Here is a 23,484-nt window from a genome sequence, read left to right as displayed (position 1 = left end):
AACTTAACATTTCCTTGATAACATCAAATACCCAGGAAATGGTTAAATTGTCCCATGAATTGTTTTTATAGTTTTTTCAATCTCTTTTAAATTATAAATTTTCCCCTCATATTGTAATTTTTTCTTTCTTTCTGGTTTATTTGGTGAAGAATGAGGTTGTTTGTCGTATACAACTTCCCACAGTCTAGATCTTCCTGCCTATATCCCCAATGTGGACTTTCATATGTTTCTCTGAACTCTATTTCCTCTAAATTGATAATTGTATCTAGAGGCTTGATTAGATTCAGATTGTTTTTGACAAGATTACTTCAGAGTTGATGCTTTATTTTTCCATCAAAGACATAAAATACCTAGTTTTCTCTAGTTTTCTCTCACTCTTTTTTTTTTTTTATGTTTTTTTTCAACTATTTCTGTTAAATGCCTAGATCTGTTAATTCACTAGAGGTTATTCAATGGTGATTACTTCACTCCATTTTCATTTCTAAGTGGAAAACTTCTTTAAAGAGGAAATTGCATTTATTATTTGGTGCCCCGGTGATTCAGTTCTTAAAGGAAAGACAGGATACATGCTTGGTTGTTTCCCTTATTTTTTCTCTTACAAATAATGAGCCAGTTCCCCTGCATGCTCCATAGTAATCAATTATTTTGTTTTGTTTTCAGTTAGGTATCATTTTGACCTTGCAGTAAATACATTTGATATGCTTCAATCCATTGCAATTTTTATTCTTAGTGATACTCAAGTTGTTCTAACTTTGACCAGTAGTGCCTTCAAGTTGTCTGCAGAATCTAGGTTAAATGGGTTGCTGCATTTTGCTTTTATTAGATGCCTTCTGTCACTTTTGGCTGATCTTTCAAAGCCTTTTCCTGAGTCTTCATTCATTGTTGCATTGCTAGATGATACTCTGAAGAATGTTGTTTTTTTTTTAATGAATCCACTCTTTTGAGTATTATATTATTCTCCAGTTCAATCATTCATCTTTATGACAGTGTAAAATTTAGAACCTATTTGTACAACAAGCATTTAGAAAATAACCTGAAAAATCATAGTGGCCTCATATATGCAGTGAAACCCACATGGTTAAACTATGGTTGGGCTTGATTTGGTTTTGAGACTTTTTTCAAGTTATCTGCTTAGGGTGAACTATCTTTGGATTTCTTTTCAGGCTCAGAAGTTTACCCTACAGTTATGTCCAGGAAGCAATTTCCCCTTCATTCTATATAACTTTTCCAGTTCTTCACCCTCCTTTTCTCAGTCTTAAGTTAGATGCCCCAAACCACCTTCCATTGCCTTAATTCTCTCCTTTACTATAAGACTTTGAGATGGAAAATATCTTCTGTTGTTTGGAGCATTTCCTCTTATTTACATTAAAGATGATAATTTTATACCACTACCTCCCCTGTTCTTTCTAAGACCACATCTCAGTACTCCATTGTTTTTTTCACCTGGGTCAACAATATTTGTGTTGTAATAATACATTCTCTCGGTGGTGGGTATATTGCTGCTAACTGTCCCTCCAGGACAGAGTCTGGACTGAGGGTTCTCCCTAATTTATGGAAATTAGGCTGGGTGCTGAGGGAACCCAGAGATGCGGGATAGCAGTGAAGGAAGTGGCTTTGGCAGATGTGGCCCAAAATGACCAAAGCTGCAATGAGTCCTTTAGGCCTCCAGTTTGAAAATCACATCCATGAACCAACCATATGTTCTATTACATTACGTTTTCCTCATAAGGCTTCCATGGTTTGCTCCCAACTCCTTTACCCCTGTATCTCTCTCCCCATGTTTTCTTTTACCAGGGAATCAGAAGGGGAATATAAAATTACTAGCTGGGCCTTTGTGGAATAATGGTAAGAAAACCAAGGGCTTGGCTCAGGAGGGCCAGGTTGAAATACCACCATCACCCTTGTTGCCAATAAGATCCTGAAAAGGTTGCATAACTTTTTTGAGCCTCAGTTATGATCAATAAAATGGGATGGTAATATGGTCTACCTCAAAATATTGCTGTGAGAATTTAATTACATAATACAAGTAAAAGATTTGGGCCAGAGACTGATATGCAGAGAATGCTGAATCAGTGTTGGCCATCACTGTGTCTTTCTGCACTGCATTGGGCTCTCTTTTCCTTTGTCTGGGATCAGTTATTGTTTGACAAAGACTAAAAACACAAATCAGAAATTTACAAGAACCACAATAGTATATAACCTTAACTTGATAATATTGATTTAGAGATTCCATCCAAGGAAAATCATTCTGAACATGTAAAAGCATCATCTACAAGGATGTTCATAGCCTTCTTACTTATGGTATGAAAACCACGTAGCCAAAATACTCAACAGTAGTGGACTATGCTTATCTTTCCAGAACACAACTGTTAGAGCCAACCCAAAGGATAATTATGAAAAGATGTAATAATGTAGAAAATTATGATGTGATAAAAATACATGAAATTTGCATACAATAGAATAAATTCTATATAAGAACCAAAACTTTTGAAATAAAGGAGATATATAACTTTTAACTTAAAATGTGGTATACCCAGTTATTTTTTAAGTGGTTTAGTTTGAGTGATTTTTTTTCCTTTCTCATCTCCTGTTTTTCACACATTTCTCTAAAATGTACCTGTGTAGGAAGTTAGAAGCACCATTGATTTATGGACCTGTAGGTTAATGATTTGAAATCCTGATGGCACGAAACTCAACCTCTGCAAAGTCCTGCTGGAATGTGTTTGTTCCTTTTATTCCCATGTGGCTCTGTAGAGCATTGGAATATTTCACCCAGTAAATAAAATTCCTTTCCAGCTTTCAGTGCTGTATTTTTCTTGAAAATATTAAGCCATGTGGATAATTTTCCTTGTGTTCTTTCTGACTATTTTCCCTATTTATACCCTGGAATAACTCTTCTAATTAACTTAAGGTGGAATGCATAATTTCCTGCGCATAGGCTTTAAAAATGTATTCATCCCTCAAATGATTCCTGAGTGACCTTCCTCGTACTGCCTGATGCTTCTTTTAACAATTGAACAATAAATAATGCATGGCCAGGCTTTGAAATTTTTTTTTTCTGATTCCTGGGGAAGAAACTGTTTCTAAAACAAATATCATGTATGGCTTATCTTTAAAAATCATGAACTCTGTATTCATGCCATCCATTTCATCCACCAGGTTATATATTTTTCTCAGAAGCATAGTCTGTATAGTGACAGAGGATCAACTAGAAAAATCATATTTCACATCATTCTCATCTTGAAAGACCTAGTGACATGTTTGAGTTTGCTCGCCACAGCAACTAGTCACACTTTTAAAGCATAAATCAGATCATGTCATTCCCTAGCTCAAAAAATTGCAGTGGTTTTTCATCACACTTAGAAAAATGACCTGAAGTCCTTATTATTTAAGGCCCTTCATGATCTAGCCATCCTGAACCCCTGCAACCTCATACTCTACTCTTCTTTCCCAACCTACTCCACTCCAGTCACCAACGCCTTCTTACTTTTCTTCCAAATCCCAAATTTCTTCCTGCCTCAGGACCTTTGAACTCACTATTTCCTTAGTCAGAATTCTCCTTGAACCAGATATTTGCTCAATCAGTTTCATCACTTCATGCAGGTGTCTTCTCTGAGGAATTCCCTGACCACCTTATATGAATAGTTTCTTGCATGATTTTCATCTCTAACCTTGCTTGCTTTCTCTTCAGAGCACCTGAGATTATTTTATGTATTTGTTTGTGTAGTAAGTCTAATGCGATAATTGCTATGGTACTAACAGGTAAACAGGTATTAAGGGAAGGGAGAAAGGAAACATTTAACCCTATTTCAGAGTGGTATTTTGGGAGGCGCCCTCTTGTGGTGGGACCAATAAGAGCTTTCTCTTTAGTCCTGACTGTGAACTCCGCTTCTACTATGTATTAGCTAGGTGAGCTTGGCAAGGTGTTTATCTCTTGTTAACTTGAGCTTCTTTGTAAGATGGACATAATATAGTATTTATCTTGATGCTCCCTAAGGATAATAAACTGAATCAAGCTTAGACCACTTTCACATAATAGCACAGCTGGTATACAGTGAGCCCTCAATGCATGATAGCTTTAAATTATTAAGTTGACAGTTTTCTAAAAATAATAGTTAATTTTGACCATAAAGCTAAGGTTTCTTCCCCTTTTAACCAAATAGCTGACAACTATTAACTCTTCCAATTAATGGTCAAATATTGATCCTGCTTCTTAACACTACTGAGTGCCCAGAGGACCATCAGTATTAAAATGCTGGCCAACTGATTTTCTGTGAAATTATGTGAATTTATGTGAAATAAGGAAGAAAGGACATGTGTAAAGGAAAGGCTAGTCACTGTGTTGATAGGGGAACTACAGAAGCTGCAAAAACAGTATTTCTGATGTTTTATTTTTAACTATTAAATGTTTACTGAAGAAGGGATCCTAGAGATCATGTAGTTTACCTTTGTCAATTTACTAACTTGGAAACAGAGATTTCCAAAGCCTCCATGTATCTATTTAAATGCATGGTATAAAATAACACTACTGCTTCTAGTCAGACAATTTGCTAATCAGAGAAAAAAGAAGAAAGATATCCATATAATGCCTCTGCTCTCTTACTGACTATAAATGTATTTTGGTATAGCCTGGCTTATTCAAGATATTGGCTAGATAGCAATGGCCTTCTTATCTTCTAACTTTTTCATCATTAGTAAACAAGATGAGTAAAAATCCTATGGGAATCATTGTAAGGAATGTCAGCATTCTACTGGTGTATGGGGAAATGCTTAGAAAATGGTTAATAGTTTTTAATATGGTTATTTTTAAGTTTTAATGTATATGGCAAGTACTCTTTTTTTTTTTTTTTACAAGCTATGCCATTATCATCGTAATTTAATTTAGTTTAAGGAACATTTATTGAATGTCTATTTCATGCTAGGCTTGCATTAAGCTTTGGGGATTAAAAAAAATGGCCAAAACTTTCTTTGCTTTCTTAATGATCTTAAGAAAGATAATAGTATGGTAACATTATAATTAATATAATAAATATTGTGAATGTAAGTGTTATCAAGGTGTTATCTGAGTCTAGAGAAGGTATCTAAGTTGGTCTCAGGAGATGGCTTCCTGGAGTAGGAGGAGTGGTTATGTGAACTCCTTTCTGTGCAACTTTTCACACTTCCAATTTTATGGCGCTAAAAATAAGTAATTTCCTTGTACCACCTCTGTAGACAATAGTTCAGCAATGCCTGAATCACATCCTTTTGTCTTTAGAAACTGATCAGTTGGAATGTGGATTAGCAGAACTACTTCCCCCATTATTTCTCTTTCTAGTCTATGGTACTCTGGGGACTATTTGAGTTTTCCAAACTCTGCCATTGGATCATTGCATATAAGAGTCTTTTCATAATAAAGAATAACAAATGAAACTTTGTAAGCCTTTTAATTAAGCATTTTAGCAAATGCTTTTAAATACCTAAGACCTAAGGTAAAGTGGTAGTGTCTTCCACATATGATGTGATATATATATATGCATATAAATATATATATATATATATATATGGTAGGCTTTTTATATGAATACTCGATTAATGAAGACTAACATATGATTTTTTGAAGTCTGAGAATTTTGCTTTTTTTCATTCTGAGTTTCAAGCTCCCGGAAACCAGTGGCTCTTAAAGAAAACTCACAGTAAAAATGGTTATTTGTTAATAAGCCACCCATCTCAGGAGATTCAAGAGTTAACACTCACAGTAACTCAGAATGGTTTTAAAAAAAGCAGTTTTGGATCTTAGGTGAAAACAAATCTGTCTGATTTGAATCTCCTTCTTTGAAAAATACTCTTTTCTATGCCTAAAGATACATTTCTTGCAAGCTCTAATAAATTAGAGAAGGAGGAGAGAAGGGTGTGTGTGGGGGATGGGGGGCAGATGTATAACTGCTTGTGGGTTATCTTTTCTGTATTACTTTTATATTCCTCATTTGCCTCTCTTCTTCATTGTCTTTTCTTAGGTTCCCAAATAATTTCTTATTCCCACTCCCATCCCAACTATAGAGAAGATAGATATCATCTACAACTTCTTCCTATAATATTAATAACACACAATTAATTATACATGGGGTATTATTTAAGTTTGCTGATTTTTTTTCCATTTTGTTAGCAACATTTCCCTGTGGTAATGAAAATTTAGGGAAACTGTATTTCAACATCAGGACCCCAAGTGTGCTCCCTGCTGGGCTGATTACTTTGAGCTAATGTACAGTTCCATTTACTGGATTCCACACACTTTCCTATGTTGATTGCATTATTGGTAGTAGTAATCACAGATATCATTACCAGCCAATTACCCAAACACATATCTAGGTTTGGTAACTTATTCACTAACATTATCTCTTATGATTCTTTATTTTGTAATGAAGCTGATCATCCCCTTGTCCAATTAAGTATGGCTACATATTTTGAACTAGTGGGCCTAGATGCAAATATATTGAATTATATAGTAGATAATTACTTACATATGTTTGTAACAAAGCAGAATGAGGGCAATTTGAGTGTAATCAGTTTCTTACTCTATTTGAGGACTGCATTAAGGAAGGCTAACTGCTTTAAAAATAGACCCAAACATGTATATGGATCAAACCCAACAGAAGTGTATTTCCAACTCACATAACCAAATGGGTGTGAAAACTGTTATTCCACCATGCGGTTATCCAGGGGCCCAGGCGGTGGAGTCTTTGACATCAATACAAGATTTCCAAGATCACCCTGGAAGATTCATTCTAGGGAAAACGAACTTAAAGGCAATGAGAGATGTCTTTGTGATAACTCTGAGAGTAGGACACATTCATATTCTATTGGCTAGATGTTAGTGACATGAACATATCTAACTACGAGAGAGTGGTAATTGTAGTCGAGCCTAGAAAGAAGAGGAGAACATGGATTCTGGTGAAAGTTAGCAATGTCTGCCATAAGGACTTGTTCCATTTCTATATTTCTATATTTAAGTGACTACTTTTCTTTACTTTCCCGGTCGCCATTTGGAAATTTTATGTCTTGTTTTGTGTTTATTGTCTTTACACTATGTCAGATGGCTTATAAAACCTAGGTTAAAGCCCTGCTTCTTAGACTTATATATATTAAATGACTGAAAAATTGGGAATATGTAAGAAAAAAAGTATTTTTTCAGGTTTTTAAACAAATGAATTATGCCTATATTACTTCAGTTTTTTTTTCATTATGTTAAATTTGATTATACATATATAGGTTAGAATGAAAGGTTTAGGGGCTAATAAGGATGCCTCCTAGTTCAACCCTCTTATTTCACAGACAAGGAAAGTGAGGGCTGGAGAAATTAATTTTTTTTCCCTAATTGTATAGGGAGCATTAGTGACAGAGTCAGGCCCAGGCTCTTTCACAAGTCCAGGTCCTCTCTGTAACATAATTTCTTGTCTTTTTCATTTGCTGTCATATTGTCCACAAAGCATAAATCATTAAATAATGTCCATTCCTTTAAAGACAGGAAATAAAAACAATATATTGTGATTGTCAGAAAGCTATTTTATCTAAATCTGTGGGACAATAGACTCAATTTTCCAAATTTTTCAAATCGCTTTGAATAGTCATAATAAATTACTTACTAATTTTTTTGAAACTATAATTATTTTTTCTTATTTCTTCAGAAAAGTAATGATAGTTTCTAGATAAATCTTTTACAACTCTAAAATGGTATAGTCCATGGAATGTGTTAAGAGTAGGCAGGTTATGATCACTGTGCTCATCATTATTTAGGATGGAGAGACAAATTACAAAATCTGAAATATTGGAAGCTATGATTCTCTTAAGGATTGTCATTTATAATACTTTGAGTTTGCAAGGATTTCACTTGCAGTCTTCTGTAGGGGAGAGATATATATACTGCATTTTGGCTCCTTTTTTGGCTATGCCCTCTTTTAATGTGGACAACATACATTCAAATAATTTTAGGGAGCTACATTTTAGTTTTCTCCAAGGAATATGATATTGGTCTTCAAAGAGACATGGCATCTTATTTGAAAGGAAAATAATAAAAGAGAAGAGTTTATTCTTTAAACATTTTTATAATTTGAACTCAAACTCTAACTCTTAGTTTCATAGATATTACAGAAAGCAATGTTTTATTTAATCAGGCTTAAAAATGCTTATCTTATAATGTAAAATAAATGTAATAATGGAAAATAAGTACAGTCAAAACTGTAAGTTGCTGCTTTAATTTGACCATCCTCTTGAAAAAATCCAACATGTATTAAATGTTATTAAACAGGGCTACATGAAAAGTAAAGAGAATGCATTGAGAAATTGAAATTCCATTTTAGCAATCAATTATTTTCAATTACTTGTGATCTCTGAAGAGTTTTTATGAAGGAAAATACCTAGCATTGATTTTGTTCAAATTCCACAATTCTTTCCTTTTTAAAACCTATACATTCTGTTATTTTTGTGGTCATGTGAATTTTTAACTTTCCAGCTCTGTATATATATTAAGGGGGATTGGCATCCTAAGATTATATGTAAAAAGTGACTAATTTTATTTTTATAGCACTGAGTGTAGCTTCTTTATACTGTGATGAATCTTGCTTTCTACTTTTTACTTGCATAAGTAAAACCTTCATTTTTGCATCATGTGTCTTTTCTGCATATAACTAACATGAACTTTTCTGACTGTGCAGAGCTGGCTGCTTGCCTCAGAATATCCCTCTGGAGATTATCAGATACCTTTCTGAAGAGAAGGATTTTCTCCCTTGGCATGCTGCCAGCAGAGCTCTTTATCCTCTAGATAAATTACTGGATCGCATGGAAAACTACAATGTCTTCAATGTAAAAAGATATACATTTTCTTCTTTCTTATTCTCACAAGACAAACTATTTTCTAAACTACTTTATGCAACTGATCCTGAGTTTAGTTCCTTCTTCTAATATAGGTTATTAATTTTGTCCTGATTTTCTGTGTAACACTGAGGACAATTATTTGAAGAACATAATACAGGCTACCCTTTGTTCTGGCCTAAAAGTGTCAATTAAGCTTAAATGCTTCAGAATTTAAGAACAAATATACATGGCAAATCCTTATAGTTCAAACTTACTTTTCAATAGTTAAAGGGCTCTGTGTTCACAAAGGATTTAACCCCGGCAGCGGGATCCTAAAGATCTTAACAGAATATAGACAGTCTCAGTAAAGATTGTTAGTCATTCTTTTTATCCAAAAGGGCATAGTAAATTCAATTCACTTCCTTAATTAACAAGGATAAGATCAACATTGAGGCAAAAGCCCATTCATAATTGGGTCCAAGGGGATACAGGAGAGCAAACAACAGATAATCCAAATAGACATGAAGACATGACAAACATTCCAAAATGTTACCTGACCAGATTTCCTAAACTTGAAGCCAGGTAAACCAGAATTGTACTGCTGACACGACCTAATCTAATTTAACAATCATTTTGAATAAAATTAGGATTAAGTATTGCTAATGAGTTTTTGATTCCCAAATTTCTTATCACCAGCGAGTCTTTGCATTTGAGGATGTATCTCTGCACCTTCTGTCACCTTTGTACATTATTTGCTTCCCTTTAGTTATTTAAGAGCTTGTCCTGTGTCTTATAAAGTCACCCTGTTTCATATGACATACTGGCTCTGCTGAACAACCTACACATGTGGAATTACTTGCAACTCGATTGCCATGGTACAAAAACTGTTTATTAGAACCATCTAAATGATAACTGTCAGAGTTGATTCTTTCTTTCTTATCCTAAGCTTACATGAAATCACCTCTGTTTTAATCATTTTTTTTTAATGGGGGAAATCCTAACTTGTTAGTTTTGTCTAAGCCCTTACAAGAGACATGCAAAGAAATATGTCATTTCAGTAAGGTATACATTTTATCTGCTAGAGAAAAACTTATGACACTTCTATTTTCTTCCTAATAAAAAGACTGCAATATTAAACTTCTATAGAAGTTAAATGCATTTTGGTATATATTTGTATTTTAGTAAAATACAAATCTTATTCAGTAAAAGTTAAAAACTGCTTTTACTGTAATTTCAGTGCTTTCAATCCTTTGACAAAATTCAAGGATCACATTAAAGCAAGGAAGAATATATCTTGCATTTCTACTGATATTTAAATATATCATTACTGAATTGATAGATTGTTGACTTTGAAACACTATATCATTATATTGAAGAGTGTTCTGTATATGTCAGGTTCAACAATGCTAGGCTGTTGGCTGACCCCATATAACAATTTTGATTTAACATGTTCTATTCACATAAAATGTATAAACATTAGATGCTTATGTTCATAAACAATATCTGACATATAGATATATATTTATGCACAGATGCCATTATCAATATGTTTAAATTGCCATCTAAAATATTTAACAGTGCAAATTACCTAGTCATTCAATAGGAAGTATAGAGTAGACTTCCATCTTCCCAATAGTATTTTATCCTTATTTCCTATATTTGGAATACCAAGTTTAATGAAGTGATAATGGGCCATAACTGTGACTGTCATTTTTCTGATATTTTTGAAAAGTAGGTGCATTTAGGAAATATTTGGCTTAATTTTATTAAAGAATTTTAATTATCAACATAGAGAGGTTTAAAACTAACATCGTCTTTATTTGTCCTTACCTCCCCATTTAGGAATATATTTTAAAGCAAGTTGCAACAACATACATCAAGCTTGGATGGCCAAAAAATAATTTTAACGGATCTCTTGTTCAAGCATCCTACCAACATGAGTACTATTTTGTTTTCTTATTCTCTTCTTTCCTCCAGAACAGTACAATAAAATACTACTAGTACCATTGTGACTTTAGCAGCATGAGGCAATCTTTCTTTCATTCTGCATCTTTCGTATCTCTTTTCTGGAAGAACTGCTGCTGGGTAGCGGTTTCCACTGTCTGATATGAAGAACAAAGGCATATCCTTGCCATGTTTTAATTTAAGATCTGCCTTCATTGGTGCTAGTGAGATCTGAACCCATGCCATTCAATTTTACATTGTTTCCACAGCAGCCTTAGTATGTTTAACCTCTACTCTGCCTAATTGTCTTTTACTCAGCCGAATAGGATTTCAGTATCTAAAAAGTGATTTCATGCTACTTATTTACTTATCTGCTATTTATGTATTGAGTTACCCTGACTTTCTTTCAGGATATTAACATTGATTTTTATTTTTTTTTCCTTTTGATAATATATAGAGAACTACGTAGAGAAGTCATAATGCTGGCATGCAGTTTTGGCAACAAGCACTGTCACCAACAGGCATCAACACTTATTTCAGATTGGATTTCCAGCAACAGAAACAGGTAAATTGAACCAAATCCTGTATTCCTCATATAATCTAACACTGCTTTCAGATTTTCAGTGGATGCAAGTCTGTATATATATATAATCAACTGGTCAAAAATAAGACAAGGTAAACATCACCACAAAACATTATTTCAGGTTCACATCTTACAAGGCTACACCATTTACCTTTGGACTATCTCAAGTTTTAAGCTAACTTTCTTAATTGAGGGCCTTATTCTTCATATATAAGGTGTCAACTTATTTCAGGTTTTGATACCTCTGATAGTTCATGAGAAAAAAATAAATTTGGACCAAACTCTTTAAGGTTCTTTATTAAGGTTGTTCCCATTTATTTGGAAAACAGTTACCATCATGTCATAACAAAGTAGCATATAATGTTAATGTTAAAAATGAAAACAAAAAGGTTATTAAAAGAGATCTTCATCTCTCTGTGACTCTTAGTGATGACCTTGAACTTGTATCTTACCTTGAAATTTCCAAGAGTATTTTAATATATAATGCTACTTAACATTATTTAAGTAATTGAGAAAAAATTACTAAATTATGTTTGTTAACGTTAATGAAGGGAATATTTTTTACAAAACAGTCAAAGCTATCTAGTCTCCTTACCACAGTTTTTTAACCTACTTAAGGCATCTTCATTTTTCCAAGGACCTTTATGTTCCGTTTCTTTTTACACTTTGGGCAGCTAGTAACTGCTCCTCTCCAGTTTCTATGTTTAACTGTGTCAGATGGGAAAGAATTGAGGTGAGGAGCCAAAATGATGGTATTTTACTTGCCACAATGGGCTTGTTCCTGATCTGGGTCACACAGATGACTCACCTTGGGCAACAGAGGAAGAGACTTATTCTAGATGAGCATAGAGAACCACAGCCAGTGTAATCTACTTAGGGAACAAATTAGTAATTGTCTTGTTGATACTTATTTAGATTTAAACTTAGTGTCTAAATGATTCCAAATCAAAGGGTAGATATCCTATTTTAAAGGTCTCCAAGGGGTATCTTTCATGAAATTATTTATTAATTTGTCATCATATCTCACCTTCTGTACCATTTTCCTGTTTGCCCTTTAAGTTAATTGTTTCTGGTTTTGTACTAAGCTAAGAAGGAAAATATTTTATCACTATCATCTCTTAATTTTAATTTATCATATGCTTGAAGATAGTGATGAAATCCATCATCAGTCTTCTCTGGAACTAAAGAGTCCTCATTTTTTACACGTTTACTAATGATTGTCCTTTTTGCTAAGTCTTCTGAAAATGATTAAATTTGACCTGAAAATACTAAATGAACATTTTTTAAATTTCTTACCACCTCCTTCAATTCTATCACATATAATTAGGCTACAAAAGCACAAGCATTTATCCAAATCAAAACATCCCAAAATGTATTAATGTGCATAGTCATATATACATATGAGAAAAAATAAACTGGATCAGTGGTAAAATATTTTATCTATGTATTGCAGTCTCTAACCCTCCTCCTCTTATTTTGCCTGTGAACACAAACTTTTTCTCAGAGTTTATAGTTGTTTTTTTAACCTTTAATGAATTTACTCATGGTAGCATATGTTCTTACCATTTTATTAAAATTAGGCTTGCACCCATGTTCTTACCATTTTACTAAAATCGGGCTTGCACCCAGTGCATGAACATAGTTTCTCTAGAAAGCATTCGAGTCTAAGATCATTTACTACATTTAAAATTTAAAGATAGTTATTGGGAAGATGCTTTAAAAAAAATCATTTATTTAACAAATTGTTATTGAGCAATTCTCAGTGCCAGCTGGGTAGTGGGAAAGCAAAGAGAAAGAGATGGAGCTCAAAATTAGTAGAAGAGATAGCTTTATAAACAAATAATCATACTATTGAGCAAGACCTTGGTATAAGACAAGCTGTGAACACAGAGAAGGGATATCTTCCTTGGAGGAATCACATTCAGATCCATGAAGGTGAAATGGGAGTTTGCTAGATGGGCAAGTCCAGACTGGAGGCAGGAGTAAGTATGTGTGAATATGTGAAGTGGATGGGTTGATACTTAGTCTAATAACAGTTGGAGTTTTTGATTTTTTGTACTTGAACAAACCATCACTGCTGTTATATCCTTATAAATGAAAATTCACATGACGGTGTCAGCTCATTTTGCTTTCAATCGCTTTGTCATTTATTCATGTAAAATAATTAAAGGTGGGGCAAACATTCTAAGGTTCTTTTGTCATTTCCTTCATCATTTTGATATACTCCTACTTTGCTCTCTTTGTAGCTGGGCCAGTACACATGTGAAGTGAAAGTAACTCTCTGCTTGCTAAGATCCATTCAGCCAATCGTATAACATGCCACACATACACAAGTGGCCTCCTGCAGCAAGGGCACATGCTACCACTGAGCTTTCTGTGTGTGAAGATCAGAGGTTTAATCCATAGCACTTGGATGATAGCTTAATAATGAAACAATAATATTATCCTGTACTTGGTGCTGAGTTAAACTTTCTTAAATTGAATCAATGAACAGGAGGAAATGGTTTCCTTTTAAAGGTGCCTGAGGAAACAAACCTATTTGTCAGTGCTGTTTATTTATTAGTTTTTGTTTAACAGAAACATTAAAAAGAATAACTTGCAGAGTCATGGATAAACAAAACAAAACAAAACAAAAACAACTATAGGTAATGTAGTAGTATACTTATAAAATGTTTGGAGAAATTGTTGTATTTTTATGCTATTAATCTCAAGAAAAATGAATCATGGAAGTAGCAGGGATTGCAAATCTTTGGGGTGCTGTCCTACAATGCAACATAATCTAGATGCACTGGGGAGAGGAGTAGAATCAATGACATCCAATTTAGGAAAATGAAATAGATGTGAAAGTTGGTACAGGAAAATATAATGGAAACAAAAAGTTTGAAGAATAGGGATAGTAGAAGCAGAGACAAAAATTCAAGAATTATGGTAGATGATAAATTGAATGTCACCATTCTGATCCCTGTTAAAATATTCAAATGCTACAGAGTGTTGAATTGTAATAGTGACATCATACATAAAAATGAATTGAGGGTATGTCTGAAGATGGTAGCATAGAGAGGAATGGAAGCTAAGTAGTTCCCCTGGAACAACTACAAAAAACCAGAAACAACTAGTAAATAATCCAGAATAACTGCAGGGAGACAAACGAGACCATCCACTCATCATACACCAACCTGAATTGGGAGGAATGCCTGAGAACACAGCATAAAATCTGTAAGTAACACCTGCGGATCCAAGTCGTGAGACCCCCTTCCCCATAGCCTGAGCTGCAAAGCCTCGTGGTGCCAGAGAGAAGCTCTCTCCCAGCAAGTGAATATAGCTCAGCTGAGCTCCAACTGGGGTTTTAAGTAGCGAGTGTGAACTGCTCACTACAGGTACGCATCCCCAAAAAACAGACAGAGGCTTTGGGTGACGACTGACCTTGGAGAGCCGGAGGGTCGCCTTGGACTGGGTCTGAAGGGGACTATCTGTTTCTTTTTCGGCTCAGTGGAGAAGGCCCCAGTCATTTTCAGTTTCCAGGGCTGTGACTCAGAGAAGGGTGGAGACAGCACAAGCAGAGAGCGAGACCATTGAAATGCTAATGACTTCCACCTGAGGAGTCTGTCTTCTCTAGGAGGAAAGGGGTGGGGCCCTTTCCATTCAGAACCAGACCCCAGAGCCTGGGGGAACATGGCCATACCTCCTCACACCAGTCAAGAATTATAGGCTAACAGGCATCACCTGCTGGGCAGAAAAGCACAGTGACCTGAGGCATCAAAGAGTGGAGCAATTTTCTAAGACACACCCTCAGGGAAACCAAATACTGAATATTTCTTCCTTCTGGGACCTGAGCCTGTTCTGGTCTGGGAAAACCTGATTTGGATAACCAAGGAAACCATGCCTAGACAACAGAAAATTACAATCTACACTAAGAAAAACAAAGTTACGGCCCAGCCAAAGGAACAAACGTACACTTCAACTGAGATACAGGAATTTAAACAACTAATGCTAAATCAATTCAAAAAGTTTAGAGAAGATTTTGCAAAAGAGATAGAGGCTGTAAAGAAAACACTGGGCATATATACGGCAGAAATCAAAAGTTCAAAAAAACAACTAGTAGAATCTATGGAAATGAAAGGCACAACACAAGAGATGAAAGTCACAATGGAAACATACAACAGCAGATCTCAAGAGGCAGAAGAAAACAGGAACTGGAGAAGAAAACACCTGAAAGCCTGCACGCAAAGGAGCAGATGGAGAAAAGAATGAAAAAATATGAGCAACATCTCCGGGAACTCAAGGATGAAACAAAGTACAATAATGTACATATCATTGGTGTCCCAGAAGGAGAAGAGAAGGGAAAGGGGGCAGAAGCAATAATAGAGGAAATAATTAATGAAAATTTCCCATCTCTTATGAAAGACATAAAATTACAGATCCAAGAAGCGCAGCATACTCCAAACAGAAGAGATATGAATAGGCCTACGCCAAGACACTTAATAATTAGATTATCAAATGTCAAAGACAAAGAGAGAATCCTGAAAGCAGCAAGAGAAAAGCGATCCATTACATACAAAGGAAGCTTAATAAGACTATGTGCAGATCTCTCAGCAGAAACCATGGAGGCAAGAAGGAAGTGGTGTGATATATTTAAGATACTGAAGGAGAAAAACCACCAACCAAGAATCCTATATTCAGCAAAGCTGTCCTTCAAATATGAGGGAGAGCTCAAAATATTTTCTGACAGACAGACAATGAGAGACTTTGAACAAGACACCTGCCCTACAGGAAATACTAAAGGGAGCACTACAGGGTGATAGAAGACAGGAGTGCGTGGTTTGGAACAGAATTTTGGGAGATGGTAGCACAACAATGTAAGTACACTGAACAAAGGTAACTATGAATACGGTTGAGAGAGGAAGGTGGGGAGCATGTGAGACACCAGAAGAAAGGAGGAAAGATAAAGACTGGGACTGTGTAACTTGGTGAAATCAAGAGTATTCAACAATTGTGATAAAATGTCCAAATATGTTCTTTTACGAGGGAGAACAAGCAAATGTCAACCTTGCAAGGTGTTAAAAATGGGGAGGCATTGGGGGAGGGATGCAATCAGCATAAACTAGAGACTGTAACTAATAGAATCATTGTATTATGCTTCCTTTAATGTAACAAAGATGATATACCAAGGTAAATGCAGATAAGAGGGGGGGATGGGGAGGCATGTTAGACACTTGACATTGGTGGGATTGTCTGATTCTTTATTCTACTTTGATTTGGGGTTGTTTTTCCTTTTGCTGCTTCCTAGCTGTCATTTTTTTTCCTCTTTCTTTTGACTCTCTGCCTTCTTTGACTCTCCCTCCTGCCTTGTGGAAGAAATGTAGATGCCCTTACATAGATAGTGGTGAAAGTGGTGAACACATAAATGTATGACCATGCAGAGAACCATCGATTATTTACTTGGGATGGAATGTATGGTGAGTGAACAAAACCATATTAAAAAAAAAATGGGTTGATGACAAAACCTCGAGGGCAATATACTGAGTGAATTAAGCCAGACACATAAGGACAATTATTGCAGGGTCTCACTGATAGGAACTAATTATAATATGTAAACTCATAGACATGAAATATAAGGTACCAAGATATAGGACGAGGCTTAAGAATGGGGAGTGGTTACTTAGTATGAGCAGAATGTTCAATTAGGATGAGCTTAAATGTTTGGAAATGAACAGGGGTGTTGGTAACAAGATGTGAGAATAACTAACAGCACCGAATGGTGTGTGAATGAGGTGGAACGGGGAAGCTCAGAGTCATATATGTCACCAGAAGGAAAGTTGGAGGTCAAAAGATGGGAATGTATAAAACTGAATCCTATGGTGGGCAATGTCCATGATCAACTGTACAAATATTAGAAATCGCTTCCATGAACCAGAACAAATGTATGACAATACAATTAGAAGTTAATAATAGAGGGGCATATAGGGAAGAAATATATACCTATTACAAACTATATACTACAGTTAGTAGTATTTCAACATTTTTTCATAAACAGTAACAAATGTACTATACTAATACTATGAGTCAACCATTGAGGGGGGTTGGTTAGGGATAGGGGATGATTCGAGTTTCCTTTTCTTTTTTTCTTTTTTCATCTTTCACTTTATTTCTTGTCTGGAGTAATGAAAAGTTTCTAAAAATTGAACAAAAATTAAGTGTGATGGATGCACAGCTGTATGAGGGTACCCAGGGGCAAGTGATTGTACATTTTGGATCTTTGGATAATTGTATGGTATCTGAACAATCTCAATAAAAATGAAAAAAAAATGAATTGAGTTACATTCAGGTCTTGTTAGGCTGAGTTTTGGAGAACAAGTTCAGCAGAACACCACATTTCAGAAAAGAGACAAATTGCCAAATGTTCAGTAGAGAACCATACAAATGATTAAAAGATCTTGAAATCAGGAAATCAGGAGCTATGAGAGGAGCTTGTAAGACCTGGAAATTTCACTATTAAAGAAAAAAAAAGATATAGAAAAAGATAGCCTTTTTGTATGTATAAAAACAATAATAAAAGGACAGTAATATATTCCTTTCACTGGTTGGTGCAAATAAACAAGAAATAATAGGCTATGTTTCACTAAGTAAAATATAGGGAATATATTATTACTACAGTTGAATTATTATTTGAAAATCCCCATATTAAAACATTGTTGAGGTTGTACAGTTAACCATAAAGATACCACAATATAGGGTTTTCTGGAATTAAATGTGTGTCCATAATAACACAGCCTCTTACTTTTGTCATAATGAATTATTTTTCAAATTATATTTAAAGCTCATTTTAATGCTTTAAGCCAATATAAGGTAAAGATTTAAAGTATTTAAAGCATTACTCAATCTATAGTGATATCCAACACTGAAAGAACATAGTACCTTGCACATAGGAGGATTTTAAAAATGTTCATTGACCTGAAATGATATGGAAAAATTAAGGCTATTCTATAATAGAAATGGTAGTAAAAGGGCATCTTAGGGCTTTGCAACATATTTAATAATAAACTTCACTATTCATGAAATTGATTATAATGTTACTAATATTATTGGCTTTAAGATGATAATCATAATAAAAAAACTGTACTTTATTCAGTGTTTATTACATTTCAGACACTAGGCTAAGTGCTTCTTGTGCCTCATAATTTTTATTTATTTTTTTTTTTGCAGAAGACACACCCCAAACTCACAAAGGTTATGTAACTTGCCAAGATTAAAAGCTAATGGGGGTGGAACTGGGCTCCCACCCTCAGCCTTCCTGCGTACATAACACCTGCATAGTAAGAAACTGGAAAGCATTAGTCTATTTTTTTTTTTTTTTTTTTTTTTTTTTTGCAGCTCCCCTGTACTTGTTTTGACTTCCCTGATGTACTGGGCAGGGTGAATTTTAAACCGAAAGTAGAGATCGTAACTTTTATTGAATGCCCTCAATGTTAGACCTACTCTTTATGTTTATTAGGATGCACCTTGCAACATGAAATATAAAATGAAATATTTGAATAGAAATTCTCAATTATGAGCAGGGGGCATTTGCCTTCTCCCCCTAGCTTAAAAAATACTTCTTGTCTTGGCTTCCAGGTAAATGTTACTTTTTCCTCCTTGCTCTCTTTAATCAGTTGCTATTTATGGACCTGTCCCATCAGCCATTGCTCATCTTTTCTAAAAGGGTAAAGAACTCCAGATAAGCTCTTTTCCCTTGTATTTGCTCCCTGTTCATCAATGTTTGCTTTTCTTGTGTGGGAACACGAAGGTGGAGGGACAAAGGGCTCTTTCCATTATGACATTGTCCACAAACCTCATGTTTTCTTTACCCCAAATGTAGATCCTACATTATTGTCCATGTTTCCAAGTTATTTTAGTCCTATTCTCTGTTCTTTAACCTGAGTTTTCTATTCTTATCAGTATAAATTGTCTCACTATAAATTTTCATAAACTCAAATTCTTATACCAGCCATACCTGCCATTTGAGTGCTCAATTGCCAGCATAAACATTTTACAGGCAAGTAAAACCAGCACAAAGTCTGCAAGGAAAAATAGAAAGGACAGGGCTGCTCAAACCTGCAGTAATTTGGGGAAAGGAATTAGGTTTGCTCCTAGTTTTGCCATTAAATAGCTATGGCTTTAGACAAGTCATTTTTCTCAAAATCTTAACCCTGTTTCTAAAGTGTGGCCATTGCCCCGTACCCGCTAATCTCTAGTGCTTGCATCAGCTTTCATAGTCCAAAATTCCATGCTTGCTGTTCATGAACATAAATCATACAGTTTCCCCATAGTAGGTGTGTTTCTTGGTTCTCTTCTGATTTTATCGTCAAAGAGTATGTGGTCATTTGTGTATGCATTCAATAAGTATATATTGAGGAACTACTACATGTCAGGCATTGTGTAGATGTTTGGAATGCAGAATTTATTCATTCAACTAATGTTAGCCCTTGTTACATGCTGGATGTGGAGAATACATGATTTCTGCCCTTACACACTGGTGGAAGTGGGGAATGTGGCAGGTAGACAGAAGTTCAAATAATTGCACAAATCTAAAAATGAAACTTGGATGAGTGCAATCAGAGAGAAGTCTAGTGTTCTGAGAGACTGTCATATAGAAATTTGACCAGATCAGGCAGATCAGGGGAAATTAACAGCCCAGAGAGCTGGTAGTAGAAATGGAGAGAAGTGGACAGATTGGTGCATTATTGAGGAAAAGTGGCATTATTGAATAAAAGCATTACTGAGGAGAAGTATGGAAGGAGTAAGGGACAGGAAGACAATAAGGATGAATTACTAGAGCAGTTCACTAGAGCTCAAACTTGTATGTAAATGTGTCTCCTGAGATAGTATTTTTAATTCTACATTTAAAATTTTCCATCATACATTTAAATCTTTCAAAGATTTAGCTTTCACCATCTTTAAATAAAATTCTTTTGAGACTTCTAAATGTATCCAAAAGAAGCTGAACATCATAATTATTTTATACCGAGCATTAGCCATTTAAAAATTTAATTATATTCTTATTTAATAGTGACATATATTATTCCTCCCTCACCCCAGCACTGTATCTTAATATATGTTTTGCTTTAAAATCTTCTATAAGTCACCCTATCATACTGCTATGCAGCAAAACATACACATACATGCTTCTAAAACTTGTTTCACATAATTGTAAGAACTTGTATTAAAATTTTTCTTCTAAATTGGGTTATTATTACAGTTATTACTAGTAAATAATTAACTCAAACAACATAAATAAATTGCACACTTTGAGAAATAATTTCCAAAACAAAAGTAAAAATTGTTAAACATAAAAACAGAAAAGGAGTTTGGCCTTTTTCAATTAGTTTATATATTCACTAATAAAAATTACTCATTGCTAAATGAAATATGTTCTATTTCTATTTTTACTTTAGAGTACCAAAAAACATTATACATAAAAATAAGTAAATGTGAATGGAAGATGTTTTCTTACTGTAATGTGATACAGTTCTTCAAAATCTTTCCAAGTTTTAAGACAAAAATTGCATAATGCTCTATAATAAGTTTTTTTTTTTTTTTTAATTATCACCTGGCATCTTGATTACACCCTTCTTCAAATTTTATGGAAGTACATGGTTTTTAAAAGAATAGAAATTCATTTTCTAAACATTGACACTAATATTTTAGAATTTCCCCCTTTTTTTGATACTGTGGTACAAGGCACCCTAGGAAGACGCAGTATGAGTGAGAAACAGACTTTTTTCCTGTGAAGTGGGAGAAGGTGAGAGAAGGGCTTTTATGAAAGAATGTCCATGTGGAAGTTGTGGATTTGGAAATTGATTCCTGTATCACTACCCTGGGGATTCCTTTGAAAATATTCCCTAACCCTCACAGGTATGAATATCTCAGTTTGAAGTCCATTGCACTAAGATGTGGGTGGAAATGGAAAGAGCAAGAGGATACGAGATTGTCCAGAGACAGAATATAGGGTAAGAAGAAGGGTTCAAGCCCAAGAAAGGAGAACATTACATTTAAAAACAGGGGAAGCCAGACACGGTTGAGGCCCTGAAAGCTTAACATTTACAGCATTATTCTAGAAGTTATTTTCCCTTTCAATATTCATAAATCTGTACTTCTGTTTCATTTATTGTTAATCCTTGCAACTACAAATACAAAGAGTTATGTCTATTTTTTAGAGATATGGATATATCTACAGATATAGAAATGTAAAAATGGAATATATTCTAAGAATTTATGCCTTAGAGATGTCTTATGTCTTATGTTTTATTTTTACCCATTTCCTTTTAAAAAATACAGCTATTTGCATTCTATTTCATGTTATAAAATAGGCAATCTTATATCATAGCTTCAAAGTAGTTTTCATGTCTTCTCACGTGTTTTAGTATTTTACTTAAAGTATTTTAGAATGTTAGCCATTACTGCTTTTACAAGTGAAGTTATGGATCTCTTTGCCTCCTACCTTCACCTGGCATAAAAAACTTCTTTCATTCATCAGAATATAAGAAATTATTTAATTTTTAATTTCTAAGTGCTCAGAAGGGTTGCTGTAATAGATAGCTATAGTGTCACTGGATAATATTAAGGAGGTTAAAACTGATTGAGCTATACTTTTAGTCATTCATGTTTTATTTGCATGTGAAGTACTATAACATCTTACACTTGTAATTTTATTTGACTAGTTCCTTATTTCACACTGTGCACAGTGTGGAACACAGCTAACAGAAAACTGTATGCAACCCTACTTATTTTACCCTGTGTGAGAATTCTACCCTAAACGTTTTTCATAAAAGGCCCATTAATATTGAGGGGAAAAAACACAGTGATTACCTACTTGAATATTTGTAATGCAGATTTAAAAAGCACTTTTACCTTTCCCCAGTGCAAAACTTGAGGGCACATTTTTCATTTAATGGCACTGTATATTTGAGGAAAAATGGAAGGAATCATCACTTTCCTTGTCTCACTTTTCAGACCCAGGAATTTTATATTTCAGTAGTTATGGCAGGTTACTTCATTGTGAATTGTTGACAGCAGTAGCCTAGCATAGAGATTTAGAATTTGCTCTTGAGACTTGTCAAAGTGGGAGGTAGAATGGCAACCTCTAGCATAATTCATAATTATCATCGAAATTATCATTGACAACTTTTTTAATATTTTTTAAATTGTAGAATATAACATATATACATAGAAGTAGTAACTTTCCAAGTGCAATTTAACAAGTAGTTAGAAAGCAAATTTCAAAGAATATTATGGGTTACAATTCTACAGTTTTTATTTCCAAGTTGTGAAATATAACATCTATACAAAAAGATGATATCTTTCAAAGTGTGATTTAACAAATAGTTATATAGAGAATTTCCAAAGTTGTTATGAGTTACAATACCACAGTTTCAGCTATTTCCTTATTGTGAAATATAACGTATAAAAAAAGATCATAGTCTTAAAATTACACTTTAACAAGTATCTATAGAACAAGTTTCAAAGGATGCTATAGGTTGGAGTTCCACCATTTCAATTCTTTCCTTCTAGCTATTATAATACCCTAACAACCAAGAAAAAAAAATGTATAGAGATTCAGTATTCATAATCCTTTGTTAAATTCCATCATGTCTGTTGCTACCCCTTCCTCTAATTAAATCACTTTCCTAATATTCAGGGATGTCTAAGCACTGACCACCCTAGCATGTTCATTTTTGAAAATAGGTGTCAACATTATGAGAAAAGGGGTCACATATGGTTGATGTTCTTGAAGAGGCCATTGCCTTGGGGTTTTGGGACTTAGCTGGCATAGGAATTCCCTGAAGGATTTATGTTTCTGAAGAATAAACTTCATGAGTGAAACTTCTATAGAGTCTCAGATAGGGTTCCGGATATTCTTTTTTTTAATTCAATTTTATTGAGATATTTTCATATACCATACAGTCACCCAAAGTGTACAATCAGTTGTTCACAGTACCATCATATAGTTGTGCATTCATCACCCTAATCTATTTTTTGAACATTTTCCTTGTACCAGAAAAAGTGAAAATAGGAATAAAAAATAAAAGGTATAGAAGAATACCCAAAACACCCCCACCCTATTTTTCATTTAGTTTTTTGTCCCCAATTTTCTA

At 34.4% G+C, this 23,484-nt stretch overlaps 1 protein-coding gene across 1 annotated transcript in view; it reads left to right on the top strand.

The window, feature by feature from the left end:
* The window catches only part of TRHDE (thyrotropin releasing hormone degrading enzyme), a 427,626-nt gene that overhangs the window by 364,368 nt on the left and 39,774 nt on the right, over window positions 1-23,484 (top strand). The window contains exons 13-15 of the mRNA XM_037846765.1: window positions 8,688-8,835; window positions 10,669-10,766; window positions 11,228-11,335. Of these exons, the coding sequence (XP_037702693.1) occupies window positions 8,688-8,835; window positions 10,669-10,766; window positions 11,228-11,335 (354 nt within the window). The remainder of the gene's footprint in view (window positions 1-8,687; window positions 8,836-10,668; window positions 10,767-11,227; window positions 11,336-23,484) is intronic.

Source organism: Choloepus didactylus, chromosome 8 (assembly GCF_015220235.1).
Source record: "Choloepus didactylus isolate mChoDid1 chromosome 8, mChoDid1.pri, whole genome shotgun sequence".
Taxonomy (NCBI): Eukaryota; Metazoa; Chordata; class Mammalia; order Pilosa; family Megalonychidae; genus Choloepus; species Choloepus didactylus.
This window is presented reverse-complemented; position numbering and strand designations above follow the sequence as displayed.